General features: G+C 38.5%; 1 protein-coding gene across 2 annotated transcripts in view; it reads left to right on the top strand.

Annotated features, from left to right (window-relative positions):
• Positions 1–18,019, top strand: part of efemp1 (EGF containing fibulin extracellular matrix protein 1) — a 47,468-nt gene that overhangs the window by 26,910 nt on the left and 2,539 nt on the right. For both annotated transcript variants that reach the window (XM_057849116.1, XM_057849117.1), the window contains 2 exons: positions 7,746–7,872; positions 7,940–8,132. In XM_057849116.1, coding sequence (XP_057705099.1) covers positions 7,746–7,872; positions 7,940–8,132 — 320 coding nt within the window. The remainder of the gene's footprint in view (positions 1–7,745; positions 7,873–7,939; positions 8,133–18,019) is intronic.

Below are 18,019 nucleotides of genomic sequence, written 5' to 3'. Positions count from 1 at the left end.
GCAGAGAGAGTTACGAGAGAGACTAGAGGCACAAGCGGACGAACACAACACACGTACTAAACGAGCGAAAAGACACAACAACATCATCTGCTACAATGTCAAATATATTAGATAAATCACATGATGAAAATTTGGATCTGTAAGATGAGCTATTAAGCTTTCAGACCTACTCGTCACCAAATGCCTTTTTATGTTCACAGTACTGACCTTTACGTTGCCAAAAGTTGAAGTCCGCGTACCCTGAACAACTACCGGTTCACGTAATGTAAATATCACAACTTTAATCTCACCATTTTACTATTTTTTTCTCGTAATATTACACCAAAAGTATGTAGTTTTGGGTTTAACCCTTTAACAACACCTAAGCCTATTTTGGCCGAATTTGCATGCATTTGATGTTGCCTTTTTATTTCAAAGAAAAAAAATGTTTACAATGGCCAAGTTGGGTCCCGTTTTTCAGGACACCTTGAACTTCATGTCCAAACTGTTGTTTTCTTCACTGACCAATTATAATCCACATTTTGGACCCAAAAAGACAAAATCTTTTTTCAAAATTTGTAATGTTGATGTACCATTGACAACCAAACATGCTCAACCAACCGTTTTGAAGCTTCATAATATTTATTCAACTTCTTAGGATAAACATTCAATAGAAAAAAATAAGATTGAATAGTTTTATGTTTGACAATTTAACACAAACAGCAGGTATGGTCATTGGCGTTTTTGGCCTTTACACATACTATGGTCAAAATAGGTTGTATACAGTGCAAAATAGTGAGAAAAAAGATTATATACAGTATATATATCATCTAACACATAAAGGGTTTGGAGGATATCTCTTTTTTGAAGTTAGGTGTTGTACCCATCACCTTATCAAAAGTATATACGTACATGCAATCAAGCTTCCCGAACACACAGCTACATAAAATTGAAAAGATTATAGTGAAGAAAAAATATATCTTACATTTAAAAAAAGAATTTTCAAAAATATTGACAAGTAGTTCAGTTCAATTCAAAATTTTCTGGCATACGACCCAATAAAGTTTTTTTTTTTTTTTTTTTGCGCACTCAATAAAGCTTCTTCTTGAACAGGTCACGGAGCTGCGTCACACACAATGTCACACAGCCTACTCTTTTTCCGTTTGCGCGTTGCTGTCACTTCTACTCGCCGAGACGGTGACTCATCCGAAGAAAACAACGACAAATACGGCTCATCGTCTTCCTTGAATTAATGAAATAATGCATTATCTTGCGCTAAATGTAGTTTTAGATTCATTCTGCACGTTTCAAAGGCGCTCGCTCAAACCAACCGGGCGTTGCTTGCTTCGCATGCTTCTCTTTCATTAGTTGGCGCCTCGCTCGGAAATTTATTAAAAATTATCACATTCGGTTCATCCTTCTTGACATCACAACGGCTCTTGGGATATGTAGTCTTTTGTGCTGCTTTCAGGTTTGAAAAAGGACAAGAAATGATGGAAATATGGAGATAGATACATGGTTCATGCGGCGTTTTAATGCATATTTATGAGTGCAGTAAAAATATTAAAATTCAAATGACATTATCTCCCGTTTTTCTCGGTCGATTGACTTCAAATAAAAACTGGTGTGGACATCAACTTCCGTACTTTCAAATGAGACCAACCAGCGGCACGTGGGTGACGGAATTACAGCGTGATGAAGCTTCAAAGACGATATGCGTAAACGCGTCGCTGCCGACACGTTCGGTGTTAAAGGGTTAAAAACTTTACGTCTCAGCCCGTGAAACCAATCAACTTCTGGTTCACGTAAGGTTGAAAAATGCAACAAAATGACTTTAGTCTTGTCAAATTACGATTTTACTCCTTTTATTTTACAAAATATGACTTCGTAATTTACCAATTTAATCTTGTAACCTTATGTCTTTTCTCTCATAGTATTACAGTGTATGACTTCATTCTCGTAGTATTGCAACCTTAATATTTAGACATAGTCCTAGTTTTCCTTTAAACCAGTCTTCCGTGCGGCGGCAAATTTGAATGGGCAACATCGCGGGTCGCAGCCTGTCTGGTTTAGTATTGTTTTTGGCAGCCCTTTTAATTTCTGTCGTAGTCTCAGTCGTTTGGACGATGATACTTATTAGTCATAGTCGTATTTTAGTAATCTCAAAATGTGTTTGTCTTCGTTTAGTTTTTGATGACAAAAACTTAAGACTAATTTCGTCTAGTTTTAGTCGACGTGGGGTTGGTGGTGCATCCCCTCTTCCATCCCTGAAGGCCGGTTGATGGGAGCGTGGATGTCCTGGGGGACCACCCTGGATCCCGGGGGGTAACGATGGCTCCTTCGCTGGGCTGCGGGAGGAGGGATAGGCTGCGCTGACTTCCCCGTTTTCAGCTTGTATGCACAAACGAAGTAGGACGTAGGCTATTTTGTCAGAACACCGTTTCAAAATAAGATTTGTTTTTGGCCACATTGCAATTTGAAAACACAGTACTGTAAACTAAACAAATTGTCCAAAAAGTTTAACCTTTCATTGGTAATTTTTACTATTTAGTTACACAAATGTGATCTATAAACCGTGCAAAACTTTATTGTTGATGAATATCCCTCAAGTCTGATGTTTTGTTTTTTTTTGTTGTTAAATATATCCTCGTTTTCAACCTTATGGAAGTGGTCATCCTACGCCTATTGCGTGATCTCATTGACTTTATATGGGAATCGGTCGCTCGACCAGTAAAAACGGCGTCCGTTCTAAACGCAGCTTTAAAGTCTATGATCATTTATTTAGTAGGAAATCAGAGAAGCAAAGGTTTCTATTTCTGTCATTTTGAAGGCAAAATGTCCCTCAATTCTGGAGTGACCCATATTTTGCATTGGGCAATAGAGCTTGACAAAGGAGAGTCTGTGTTCCGAAAGAGTTCACGTAAAGTTCACGACATCCAAATACAGCGCAAGCACTAAATTAAAACCAATGTTTGAAGTAACATTTGAAGTGTATCAACACAGTCAAACAATCAACAGAGGTCACATTTTTCCTTCAAAGTCACCTCAATGAATTCACAAACACACACACACACTAAAGTGTATTAGTTTTTTTAAGTGGATTTATTTGATGTTGTGTATTTGCCCCGGCCCCTCGGGGGGCACTCAGGAATCCCCTGGTTTATGCCAAAAAGTAGATGAATCCACGTCACTGTGCCTCAAATAGATCCACCTGCCGTTTCAGCCGTTAACTCTTTTGCTGGCATTGACAGCGATAGATGTCCAAATCCTTTTTTAATTTCTTTCTTTTTTTTTTTTCTTTTCCTTTTTTCTTTTTTTTTTAAAATCCGAAGTACAGTGGTACCTCTACATAAGAAGTTAATTCGTTCCAGGAGCTTGTTTTGAAGTCAAAGCAGGATTTTCCGAAAGGAATACATTATAATTCAATTAATTCGTTCCACAAGCCAAAACCCTACACTAAATCCTTAATAAATACTACTGGTACTATTGCAAATAGTAATTACAAAGAGCAAAACAAATGAATTATAAATAAAAATCAGAATAACAATAATATAATAATAGCAATAATAATATTAATACAGTACCTGGAATTACGAATAGGGTTCTAATGTGGCGGCCTTTTTTGCTGTACCTGAATGCACCGCGGGGCTCATGGTGAGCAAGAGAGCGTTATTTTACTTTCTGTTTCGATCCTAGTGTCAACAGCAGCAGACAATAAGAATTGTCACCTTAACTTAAAAAGACTGGCAAACGGGGGAGAACCGCCGGCCGAGATTGACATTCTACGACCCTATTGTCGACCCAGTTCATGGATGCACATACCATGCTTATATTTTGCTAATGTTCACATCTTCCTCCACCTGCACTAACCTTTTTGGACCCAGTGTTGATTTCTCTCACAAGAAAATCAGCCAAATGTCGGTCTTCTGGCAAAACAAAGAAACTGCGACACTATTAAAAATTGTCGTATCTCGAGCATGTCGTCGAATGTAGAAACAAATGTCGAGTCAAATTTTACGTCGGATGTCAAAAAGATCGTGTGTCGAAGCGATCGTATGTCGAGGTACCACTGTAATATTTAACTCAGTCGCGGCCAGTGATGGGTCACATTTCAAGCTGACTTTGACTTTGACAATTTTTTAAATAATTCATTATCATTTATTATAACAACTTTTCCCCCAAAATTCATTTTTAACTCATTGCCATTGATCCATTGTGTAGATACTGTATATTCCATTATAATCCTGGATACTATTAATCTCACAGTTGATTATTTCAACTGCATATTGTCTGACTGATAGTCTCCCATTGATGGTGATAGACAAGGAGGGCTGGCAGCGATCATTCACTCAATGGTCACTCCATATTGACATGGCAGTACATTTTTAAATAAAATTGTATTTTTTTTTTTAATTCATTATTAGACAGCACGTGTTTAATCACAATTTATATCACATGGTTATCGCGACTAAAATTAGTAAACATTGTCCAAACCCAATGTATGCATGTAAATATGGCGGAAAACACTAAGGTGACTCTGAGACCCCCAATTTGGCCAAATTTCAAAATTGTCCTATATGCATGTGTGATACATCATTGGAAATCTTAAAATCTCCATTTTCTGGGGGAAGAAAAATTTTGAACAGGAGGGCATTTTTTAACACCTTAAAAGTAGGTAAAATCTGGTGAATGAAAAATGGTAATAGACATTTTTGAGACCTTTGAAATTTTCTTGAAGTTTCTCATTTACAAAAAGGTTTTGGACACCCATCCTGGTGCATAATAAATAATGAACATTTCAAGATGACCCCCCTTTGTCTACTAAAGTTTGTGATAATCAGTATGCATTCAGTAAGACACGTGGGTGGATGTAGATTTAATTTGGCCCTGTGTTTTATTTTGTAAATAAACATTGCTAAACAGGGAGTAGCTGTATAGTTAATGATAACTTTACTGCATACATTTTTGATTTGGCTTGATTTTAATCTGTTCAAAGAAAAAAGATTTCCAGGGAAATTTTAGGGGTTAAATTCCAAAACTGTAATATTTTAGTTTTTGCAGTGGGCTTTTAAAATATTTTTTCAATTATGATTGAAGAATGTGCACGCGAGATACTGAGAATAAAAGGCTCCATATGCATAAAGGGAACATATAAATGTGACTACATAACACTATCTATTTATTGTATTTAGCCTTGAAACCCAGGACCGAGGCTTAATGATTTAAGTATCTAATGAATCTAATACATCAATATCATCCCATAATAAGCAATCCAAACAGCAACAAGGGTCGAAAATATAATGGCTAGCACTGCTTTGTCCATAATTCTCGCGCGAGCGTTTGACTGCAATGTACATCTATTTGTGGCTTCCCAGTAACTCGAGGTGCGAGCATGAGCGAGCATCATTAAAGACACGCTGATTTTAACAAGATGTTATCGCGTACTTGCCTGGTTTCGATCCAAAAACTCCATGTATCGCCGAGTGTCAAGACACAGCTGTGAATGGCCACAGCTGAGCTTTGTGGGGATTTTATGGGTGAAACACGGTAATATAACAAGGGTCACAACGCGGAAGTCACGGATAAAAAGGAATGGTCGAGATTTTCTCTTTGACCACTAACCTTTTCACATTCAATCCCCAAATTTAAATATGCTATTATTTCAATATGTTGTATTTATTTATTTTTAACAAACAAACAAAAAATAGAATATATCAAAAGTTTTTTGTCGTCCCCGACACCAGAGGGTACTCTCAGCACCCCACTTCCCTTGCCACTCTATTTTTATTAGGGCTGTCAAACGATTAAAATTTTTAATCAAGTTAATCACAGCTTAAAAATTAATTAATCATAATTAATCGCAATTCAAACCATCCCTAAAATATGCCATATTTTTCTGTAAATTATTGTTGGAATGAAAAGATAAGACACAAGGCGGATATATACATTCAACATGCTGTACATAAGTACTGTATTTGTTTATTATAACAATAAATCCACAAGATGGCATTAACATTATTAACATTCTTTCTGTTAAAGGGATCCACGGATAGAAAGACTTTTGGTTCTTAAAAGATAAATGTGAGTACAAGGTAAAGTAATTTTATATTAAAACTAGGGCTGTCAAACGATTAAAATTTTTAATCGAGTTAATTACAGCTTAAAAATTAATTAATCGTAATTAATTGCAATTCAAACCATCTATAAAATATGTCTTATTTTTCTTTAAGTTATTGTTGGAATGGAAAGATAAGACACAAGACGGATATATACATTCAACATACTATACATAAGTACTGTATTTGTTTATTATAACAATAAATCAAAAAGATGGCATTAACATTATTAACATTCTGTTTAAGCGATCCATGGATAGAAAGACTTGTAGTTCTTAAAAGATAAATGTTAGTACAGGTTATAGAAATTTTATAATGAAACTCCTCTTAATGTTTTCGTTTTAATAAAATTTGTAAAATTTTCCATCAAAAAATAAACTAGTTGCCCGCCATTGTTGATGTCAATAATTACAAAATGCTTATGGGTCGCACCCAAGCGCCAGCAGAGGGCAACAAAACTCCCAAAACCACAAGTAACAAGTGTAGATTACACTGTGCTGTCATTTGAATCTGTTTGAGCGGGGCATGTGCGTTAATTGCGTCAAATATTTCAACGTGATTAATTAAAAGAATTAATTACGGCCCGTTAACGCGATACTTTTGACAGCCCTAATTGAAACCCCTCTTAATGTTATCGTTTTAATAAAATTTGTAAAATTTTCAATCAAAAAATAAACTAATAGCTTGCCATTGTTGACGTCGCCGAGCGGGACGTCACACGGGCTCCCTGCCGTTCTTCCACAGTGTCTATAACTACGTAAGGTAGTGATTGAAATACACCATAAGGTGTCAATGGCAAGTTTTAAATTAATTAGAGATCAAGCCAACGAGTGCGTTTTGCCCTCGACTGACGCCGTAGTTTCCGGGTTCATTGTCTTTACCTTACGTTCATTTGAGTGTTGACTTCACAACATACGAGATCGCTGATAGTTTGTATATCATGACTAAATAATGTCATCTAGTGTATTTTTTGAGCTAAACAAAATGTTTGAATAGAGTTTGGCCAAAGTCTGAGTACGTTTTATGTGTATTTTGCATAACTATTTTGACTGGCAATGCCAGTTCTCTTTGCATTGAGCACTTTTCTTTTTGTGAACATTGCGACTGTTCTGCCCAAATGCATTGGAAGTTGGGCAACCATGGCTGTCAGTGGTGGCTGCAAATGGTATATGTTCTGCATTGTGTTCAATGAAACGTGTCAAGAAAAAGTTCATCTTCTGTCATTCTTGCTCACGTCGCTCGTCACAATAGTTATGTTTGTTGTGAAAGAGTTACCAAAACTTATGCCAATAAACGGCACGGTCCAATGAACGCCTGTGTCCACTCGCATTTTTCTGCCTCTTAGCTGTCAATGTGCAAAAAAACTGCGTCAATATAATCTGTTTGAGGCAGTGCATGAGCGGGTCATTCCGCGCATGCGTTAAATGGATTAAATATTTTAACGTGATTAATTTAAAAAATTAATTACCGCCCGTTAACGTGTTAATTTGACAGCACTAATATTTATATGTATATGAATATGTAAATATACATAGATACAGTATATGTATGTGGTGTGGTTTATAATCCAGGAAATACGGTTCTTTGTGAATACATGATATATGACATTATAGATACTGTCTGATTTTGTTGTCCGTTGTGTCTCGACAGACATCAACGAGTGCGAGACGGGCACTCACAACTGCCAAGACGACGAGATGTGCTGGAACTACTACGGCGGCTTCCGCTGTTACCCCCGCAACCCTTGCGAGCCGCCTTACACGCAGTCTTCGGAAAAGTACGTCCACGTCATTTGCCGTTTTTCGGGCAAAAATCAGTCCAACAACTGTCCGAAATATCCGCAGCCGCTGCATCTGCCGCTCTCAGACGGACTGCCAGGGCTTGCCGCCGTCCATCGTCTACAAATACATGAGCATCCAGGCCGAGCGACCCGTTCCCGCCGACATCTTCCAGATTCAGGCGACCAACATCTACGCTAACACGCACAACACCTTCCAGATCAAAGCCGGGAACGAAGCAGGGGACTTTTTCCTCCGGGTGAGTCGGAAATGTGACAATCCATATACTGTCGCAACGTTGGTCAAATTTTCAATCTAATAGCGACGCTCCAAAAAATACTGGATACCATTTCCGATACTACATAAATCAAAAGAAACAAAATGGAAATCTCTAGTAGATGTCTAGCGCTGTCAAAGGCAGCCAATGAGTTAAAGCAACACTAGGTAACTTTTCAACCTTTATAAAATATTTTCATAACATTTGTAATGATATGTCGACTGACAACTAGTTGAATGACACCTCTTTTATATCTGGAGGGGGTCTGTTTCGCTTTCACCAGCACTAATTAACTTTGAGGAGGGTAGCAGAAACCCTGCCACACAAAAAACTCAAATGTGCTGACTGCTTTACGGCATAGGTCACTTCCCCCTTTCCTCATTCATCATAAAGACGAAAGTCGATGCGAACGCTTTCGCGCGAATTCTGCAAAAATGGCAGAGCAACATTAGAGACAAAAAAGTTTTGTCTGACGAGGAAAAAAAGGGAGGCTCCCAAGATACTCAAGAATAAACATTGGCCCGGCTTTTACTGACTGGCGGGATGCCTCCCCCTCTTAGTGTGGTTATAGCAACACTAAGCCACACGGTTGCTAACCTTCATATGCTATTGTTTAGCTACAATTGGATTCCTTACCTTATTACTGTTCATCCTTCACACAGCTACTGAAAACAGAAATAATAGTAATAAATAATCCATCTCCAGGCGACGAGGAGATCATTTTACAACACTGTGCGGTTGTGCGCTGGTCCTCATGGGAAACGCAGTCTTCCTAAAGGCAAAACACTACCGCTTTTGTCCACCGGCATCGCTAAAATCAACCAAAACTGAAAAGTTACCTTGTGTTACTTTAACAAAGAAAATCATAAACTTCATTACTTTCAAGAGAAGTGCAAAATCAAATTAAACACATGACAACAAATATCCGGTGGAAAAAAAAAACAATCAAAAACTGAGTTGGGTTGTCAAAAGTAGCGAAATGAGTGTATCAATACTGAAATGTTGTACAGCATACAGAAATGATTGGAAAAGTATCAATACTCATTTGGTTTTGGTGACTAGAAATTTGGGCAAATTTGATTGTCAGAATTGATTTTGAATTTTCATACATTTTTCTCCGTTGGCTGCCACTGACGGCAATAGATGTCCAATTCATTATGACTGGGAGTAACATTCATTCGCCTACCCCTACCAGTCAAAAATGAATTGGACATCTCGAGCCGTCAATGGCACTGAAAGAGCATCATTGACAATTGTATGTCTGCTGCTGAAAGGCTAACAAACCCGCAGTGATGCTAACAACAGAGAGGGTTTAATTAGGGGAGAGATGATGAGGATCAGGTGTGTTGGTACGAGGTGCACAAGTGGGTGAGATCAGAGAGAACGAGTGGCCGGAAGCCGTGTTGTTAATAATGGCTTTGGAGTTTTTTTCAGTAGTGTGTTATCTAATGAATTACTTTTTCTATCTTTGCAATGCCGTTACCGAGGATGTGAAGGGGCGCGTTGCCGCGTTATTACAAACAGCTCACAACTCCTTGGGAGAGAAGAGCAGAGCGGGCGGGGCAGGTGGAAATGGGGTCACGACGCTGTTGCAAACGTGATGATGATTGGCTCGGAGCATTAGCATAACATTCACGTTAGCATTAGCATTTGGTGTGGCAAGCATGGGCGCCGTATAGGGGCTAAAAGTGATATTGATTCCAACGGCCCATCCCCTGATGGGGCTCACAAAGAAAATTAGAACATTAGTTAATCGTTTGCTGATTTAAATATTAATCATTATAATTTAAATAGGAATAAAACGAAGGGTTTCTTTTTCTTGTTTTGTTTTTGGCAAATGTTTTGTTTTTGGCAAAAAGTAAACACCCAGAGAGCATATGTATTGCCAGCCACCCATCCCCCGTATTTTCATTAAATGGTTTGGTCCGCCCTTCCTTCGATCAGATCGGGAGCAGCGGTGCGCACCAGTCAAAGACTCGGAGTGAGCGGTACTGCAGAAATGTTTTCAAAACAAAAATCGGGTTATCAAATTTATGTGCTTACTTCTTACTGAGCTGAAGAAATTTTGTATAAAAGTGCTGAGAACAATCTTTACTGTTTGTAAAGTGAGGTGGGGCATACTGTTGATTGCTGCAGCTCTCCTAGCAGCTATACCACATGAGCAAAACATCCTATTTGTGGTCCGAGTCCATCTGTGTCACATACTGAATTAACAGTATTTGCAGCATTATCTATATTCACTGGTATGGATCGATTTGGCCAGCTTAACTTTCATTCAGTCATGGCGGTTTGTAATTCATCAATGTAGTATATGGACTACGCGTCACTCTGGGCTCACGCAGCTAATGGCATGGGATCTAACGTAGCACATCTAGGTTGATATTTGTTGATGGCCCGCCATGATATTTACGCCCGTCTCATCAGACCATAGGACATGGTTCCAGTAATCCATGTGCTTTGTTGACATGTCTTCAGCAAACTGTTTGCGGGCTTTCTTGTCTACCGTCTTCAGAAGAGGCCTCCTCCTGGGGTAACAGCCATGCACACCAATTTGATGTAGAGTGCGGCGTATGGTCTGAGCACTAACAGGCTGACCCCCCACCTCTTCAGTCTCTGCAGCAATGCTGACTTTTTGGAGGGAAAATGACAAGCAGTACTCAATTTGGACATTTAGGGATGTACGTTTTTTTCATAGTGGTGTTCTCACTTTTGTTGCCAGGGGTTTAAAATATTAATGGCTATATTTTGAGCGATTTTGAGGGGAATCTAAATTAACTCTATAAAATAAGACTACTTTTCATTGTGTGAACGTGTCAATTTGTCAGTGTTGTCCCATGAAAAGAAATAGAAATGCGAGGGGTGTACTCACTTTTGTGATACACTGTAATTACTCTTACAATGAGGAAACTGAAGCCCCTTTCACATACAGCTCAACACCATTTATATCCCAGGATTTAAACGAAAAACCATGGTATGTGAAAGCGATTACCCGGGTCGACTGGCACGGAGATTATGCTGACATTTAACGGGTCGAGTCTTAGTATAATGTCCGGACCTGTTCCGGTAAGCGCTGTCCGTGAAAGCAAGCGTTAAATTCCCGAATCACAGCACGATGGCTAATGACGTAAATATCATGGCGGGCCGATCGTCACTCCCTCTTTCTTAGCAGTAAGACGAAGGGCGGTAAACAAACATCACAATTATCAACATAGCAAGCTGGAAATAGTTCAATTAAAATGATAACATAACGAAATAAAATTCCTACTGGATCGTAGAGCCAAGGTAGAGAGTCCATCATCTATCTTAGGAAATGTGTGGTTTATTTTGTTGCTGATGTTAGGGTCCGCTACTTCGGAAACAAGGTTGTACTTCAAAACAAAATACAATAGAGGGATGCGTTCAAGGGTTTATGAAATACAGACAAAAATACATGGGATTGTGGAAAAGGGGGAATAACACAAATGGATCCGTGACAGTAGGTCGACGGGATCAATATTACTTACCTAAGCGGTAGGCAAAGAGCCGATAAGACAACAAAACAAATACACTCAAATACCAGCACAACGTAGGGGATTTCAAAACAAGGGCGGCAGATGAACAAGCTAGCAAATGCACGAAATTCAAGAGTACAAGGTGTCGAATGGCGCCCAGCAAGTTAATATCTCAGCACCCTTCTCTTAGATCACCTGGGCTCAAATACAATCTTGATGAGCTTGAATTGGCTTCAGTTACGACATCGGGAATGATCCCACAAACGGCTCTGTAAAAAAAACACGATTTGACCAACATTGTGACAGCCGATGCCGACAAAAAATGACGTAATGTCCGGGTTATAAAATCGCGCTAGCAGCTCTCCCTGCACAGAGAGCGCTGAGTGGGCAACACCGGACAAGTCTGTGAAAGTGTCCAACCTGCGTCATACCTGGGATATCTCTCCATGCGTGAAAGCAATGATGCGAGTAAATCCCGCGTCACCTTACAAGGGAATCTACCGGGTTGTTTGTGAAAAGGGCTCGAGTTACTAACTCAATTACTTTTTGGGAGAAGTAATTTGTAACTAACTAATGACTGTTTTAAAAGTAAGATTAACAACGCTGGCCGGAAGTACCGTATTGGCCCGAATATAAGACGGTGTTTTTTGCATTGAAAAAAGACTGAAAAAGAGGGGGTCGTCATATATTAGCGGTCTATACATTATACCCATTCACGACGCTAGATGGCGCCAGATATCATTGAAGCGATGTTCTGTCATGACAGATCTCAGCTTCTCTCAAGTTTAACTAGTTTGCAATTTTTCATTGCAATGTTTTTACTTATTCAGATTTGTTTCAAGACAACAGTTAGAGTTAGACTTCACTTTGATGGTTAATGCAGGCATTGCAATTTTGTTGTTTTATCACAATAGATTGGTTTATTTACATTTGAAAAACCAGAAGCCATTCATTTACGAATGTGATTGCACTTTAGTTTACATATTTAAATGTTCAGATATTAAGATTTGAATGAGGCAAAATAACATGCTTTTTCTCTCAAATATATTATTATAATCATTTGTTTCGGATGTACTGTAATAATTTTCTGTATGAAAATTACTTTGGTGTTCAAAAAGTCTTTTTTCAAACTTGAGTCTTGAAAAAGAGGGGGTCGTCTTATAATCAGGGCCGTCTTATATTTGGACCAATACGGTAATTCTAGGGAATGCATACCAAAATCAACAAAATAAAATCCCAGAAACACAAACAATAACAACAACTGAAAGACAAAACAAAATACAAAAATTGACACAAAATGACAGGTATAAGCTAGAAACTGTGACAGAACTGGGAGAGGCTATCACCGTCAATGGAAAACAACAGGTTGATATCCCATGTTACAATAATGAACTGTAAAATGAATTATGATTATCCCATTCAGTGTAATCATGAATTCAAAAGTAGTATTTATTAGGGATGTCCCAATCACATATTTTTGCGTCTGAGTCTGAGTCACCTGATTTTGAGAATCTGCCGATAATGAGTCCCGATCCAATAACGGAAAAAAAAGACAAAGACAAAAAAAAAGAACCTTTTTTTGAACTAAGGTTCTAGACATGTTACTGTCCCACAGTGCCGCCTACATAATGCAAATTATTTTTAAACAAGAATAACGTAGAAAAATGCTTGTCTTTATCAAATGCTTCATTGACTGAGTCCAGTCCAATCCACTCACGCTGAGAACAGCACACTTTTGCAAGTTTACCGATGATTGACACATTTGTGCCTTTGATCGTACAGCTACCAAGCTTCTCCGGTAAGATCAAAGCTACAAACCTGTCAATCATCGTTAGCTTTAAGTACCAAACGCAAGCAGGACAATTTGGGTGCACTGCTTAACAGGAGGGAGGGTAAGAGGCTGTGCCGCTGTACCGGCATGAAGCAGAAAAACATAAATAATATTATCTAAATTAAAAACTCATTCCTTTTCACCCGATTCCGATCCTCAGAAAAATGCCGCAATCAGCCCGATACCTATACCATGCATACCTTTACCTCATTTTTATTTTAACTCCTTCAAACCTATGCATGCTGCTGAAGGACTTGACGCGTTTGCATTGCTAAACCAATAAATACACTGAATTTAGTTGCTATTGCCATTCCTGGGCAATGATGGTATGTAACTTTACCCATCGAAATCAAATCATGAGGTATGGCATGCTCTCTTTGCGATTTTTGGCTCTTGGAAAATGGCTGACTAAACGCAACTTCAAAAAGGATAACGCAAAGGGCTCAATTCTCATTAGAAACACATTAACATTAAAAATAACCAATAAGAGCATGAAATATCCCCAACCAATAAAATTGCACTTGTTGTGGTGTTTGAGTAGAGTAAAAATCACCAAAGATTTTTTTTGCCCAGCGGAAAAAACGCTGGTCTGAAGAGGTTAAAATGACTGTCATAATTATCTCCATGAAGTTATTGTGGCAGCAAACAATCGCGTTTACATACCTGTCAACCCAAGGCCGTTGACGTAGTATGCCCTTACAAATTGGTGACTAATCTTACAACATCGTCCTGTATATAGTGTGCAATATGAAACAAAAATAAAACTCAATTTTTAAAATAATATGAATTTCTTGGTAATATTATAACATATAACCTGGTGCAATCAAAGAACAATCAATATCTTCAGCGATATCATGATTACTAAAAATTAACAGTGACTTTTGTTATAATTGTAAGTAGCACTTTTGGCAAGTTCTATCATGTCTTTTGATGGCTGCACTTCATGGCACTTCAGCTCACAATTCAGTTTGACTTGTAGGTAGTTTGTTAGTGTGTCCATTTATAAATTAAAAAGTAAGCTTGAGAACGATAAACCGATACGACCGGATATCCGGTTTTACAGGTGAGAGATACAGCTGTATCGATAGTAAACTTACCATTCGACAGTAATTAGCCATTAAATATTCAATGAACCGATAGAAGAGATAGAATTCGGCTATCGCGAGCACAAGAATCGGTTTCTAATGCCTAGTTCAATCCATTGCTTAAAATGATAATAATTTAGCTTATACCTCACATGCTGCACTTGTGTGATTCACCACACAGCACACTTAGATTGTGACCGCCGTCGTGGTTGCCTCAACTTCAAATTCATTTCGGCAGAACCGCTAGTAGTCGCCGTCATTACCCGATCGTCACGGGCGTGTCATAACAACGCGAGAGCTAACAAAACCACTGTAACGCACGCTCCGTAGCGTTTTCTTCACAGCCCAAAACGAAACTAGTTGTGGCAACGAAGCAACATGCTAAAACAATGGACAGTGTGATCACCGAAGCCAGCGACGTGCAGCGATTGATTTTCAACGCACCCAGGAAAACAAAAGTCGGACTTTGAAGTGACGAAGGCAGCCAGATCTGTTCGCATGGGACAGAGCTAGTGAGAAGTGTGAAGCGGTACAGAGATCATGAGTTTTAACCCTAAAAATTAACCCACTACAACGGTGGAAAGGGCGGCATATTGTTTCCACGAAACGCAGTCTACTTAAACATGAACATGTGGATTAGTTTATCTTCCTCAAGAAAAAATTGCCCTTCAAAAGAGATATAGGCAGTGATGAGGAATAAAAAAAAATGTGGAAGCACAGGCATAAGTGAATGACTGCTGTGTATAAGGTTAAAGTAATGATTATAGACCTGTCTGTCTAAAATGCCATGTTTTTGTTATACCAGTGGTAAAGCATAATTTATTATTTATTTATGATAACACTAACAGGTTTAAAAAAAAATTTTTCAAGAGCTGCTGCATATAATATTTTTTGCTTGTAAGATGTTTATGTTGAAAGTTTGCACTTAAATTACTTACCTATTGTGTTCAAAACACAAGGAAATACAGTAATTAAATTACTGCACTTTATTGTTGTCTGTCACTGGAGTTTAATTGTATTATCAATCCCATCTAACAAAATGACGGTCATATAGTAAGCCTTATTTTTTCCTCATAAAAAATAAAACATAACATTGTAATGAAATTTTGTTTAATTTTGCTATTAAAAAATGTGGTATTTTTTATATTTTTAATATAGGCCTACTGTACGAACACACACAACAAATGTTTACTATCGTATCGTTTTCACTCTGTATCGAACCGTATCGTTCTTAAACTGTATCGAATCGTATCGAATCGCTCGGCCTAAAAAATGGATCGTTTTTTAATCGAATCGTAACCTGTGTATTTAGATACATATCGAATCGGCTTCATGCCAGAGATTCCCAACCCTATGAAAAAGGTCAATTGATAAAATTAGCTTACCGATGCAATCTTTGAGTCAGGGAACATTTCTTTTGCTAATTCGTTCGGCAACAAATTGGCAGAATAAAATCTCCGCTTTCGTCACTTTTCATCCTGCAGACTTCATCTTTATGACCAGTGTTGTTAATCTTACTTTTAAAAAGTAAATAATTACAGTTACAAATTACTTCACCCAAAAAGTTATTGAGTTAGTAACTCAGTTACCTGAATGTAAGAGTAATTAGTTACTTGGCATAGTAAATGGTGTTACCTTTCATGTTTTTATTTTTCATAAAAAATTTTTTTTTAAAAACCAGTAACCTTTGCTATGTTTGGAAGTCATTTAATGTTGTGAATCAACCGTCAAAGTTGTTAAAATTGCTCACGTTTTTGCATTAGTTCCCTTCTGTCTACTTTGGACATGTGGAAGTTTTAAAACTGTTTCATCATTTAAAGATAGATTCAAGTCAAGATTTTGCCGATTTAGGAGTATTATAGATAAAAAGTTACTTAGGTTCGCGAGGAAGGTTCCCTACAACAGAGCCTTTCTGAAAAGTCTACTGCTTTAACATGGTGGCTGTTTACCAACGCCGTCGAGTCTGTCATTTCACATGTACAGTGGGGCAAATAAGTATTTAGTCAACCACCAAATGTGCAAGTTCTCCTACTTGAAAAGATTAGAGAGGCCTGTAATTGTCAACATGGCTAAACCTCAACCATGAGAGACAGAATGGGGAGAAGAAAAAAAAACAGAAAATCACATTGTTTGATTTTTAAAGAATTTATTTGCAAATCATGGTGGAAAATAAGTATTTGGTCACCTACAAACAAGCAAGATTTCTGGCTGTCAAAGAGGTCTAACTTCTTCTAACGAGGTCTAACGAGGTCTAACAAGGCTCCATTCGTTACCTGTATTAATGCCACCTGTTTTAACTCATTATCGGTATAAAAGACACCTGTCCACAACTCAATCAGGCACACTCCAAACTCCACAATGGCCAAGACCAAAGAGTTGTCGGAGGACACCAGAGACAAAATTGTAGACCTGCATCAGGCTGGGAAGACTGAATCTGCACTTGGTGTAAAGAAATCAACTGTGGGAGCAATTATTAGAAAATGGAAGACATACAAGACCACTGATAATCTCCCTCGATCTGGGGCTCCATACAAGATCTCACCCGGTGGCGTCAAAATGATAACAAGAACGGTGAGCAAAAATCCCAGAAACAAACGGGGGGACCTAGTGAATGACCTACAGAGTGCTGGGACCACAGTAACAAAGGCTACTTTTAGTCACTTAATGCGCCGCCAGGGACTCAAATCCTGGACTGCCAGATGTCTCCCCCTGCTGAAGCCAGTACACGTCCAGGCCGGTCTGCGGTTCGCTAGAGAGCATTTGGATGATCCAGAAGAGGACTAGGAGAATGTGTTATGGTCAGATGAAACCAAAATAGAACTTTTTGGTAGAAAAACAGGTTCTCGTGTTTGTAGGAGAAAGAATACTGAATTGCATCTGAAGAACACCATACACACTGTGAAGCATGGGGGTGGGAACATCATGCTTTGGGGCTGTTTTTCTGCAAAGGGACCAGGATAACTGATCTGTGTAAAGGAATGAATGAATGGGGCCATGTATCGAGAGATTTTGAGTGAAAATCTCCTTCCATCAGCAAGAGCATTGAAGATGAGCTGTGGCTGGATCTTTCAGCATGACAATGATCCCAAAAACACATCCAGGGCAACAAAGGAGTGGCTTCGTAAGAAGCATTTCAAGGTCCTGGAGTGGCCTAGCCAGTCTCCAGATCTCAACCCCATAGAAAATCTGTGGCGGGAGTTGAAAGTCCTTGTTGTCCAACGACACCCCTTAAACATCACTGCTCTAGAGGATATCTGCATGGAGGAATGGGCCAAAATACCAGCAACAGTGTGTGAAAAGCTTGTGAAGAGTTACAGAAAACGTTTGGCCTCCGTTATTGCCAACAAAGGGTACATAACAAAGTATTGAAATGAACTTTTGGTATTGACCATATACTTATTTTCCACCATAATTTGCAAATAAATTCTTTAAATATCAAACAATGTTATTCTCTGGGTTTTT

The sequence above is a fragment of the Corythoichthys intestinalis genome, chromosome 10 (assembly GCF_030265065.1).
Source record: "Corythoichthys intestinalis isolate RoL2023-P3 chromosome 10, ASM3026506v1, whole genome shotgun sequence".
Lineage (NCBI taxonomy): Eukaryota > Metazoa > Chordata > Actinopteri > Syngnathiformes > Syngnathidae > Corythoichthys > Corythoichthys intestinalis.
The sequence above is the reverse complement of the archived record's forward strand: the minus strand, read 5'-3'. Positions and strand labels throughout refer to the sequence as shown.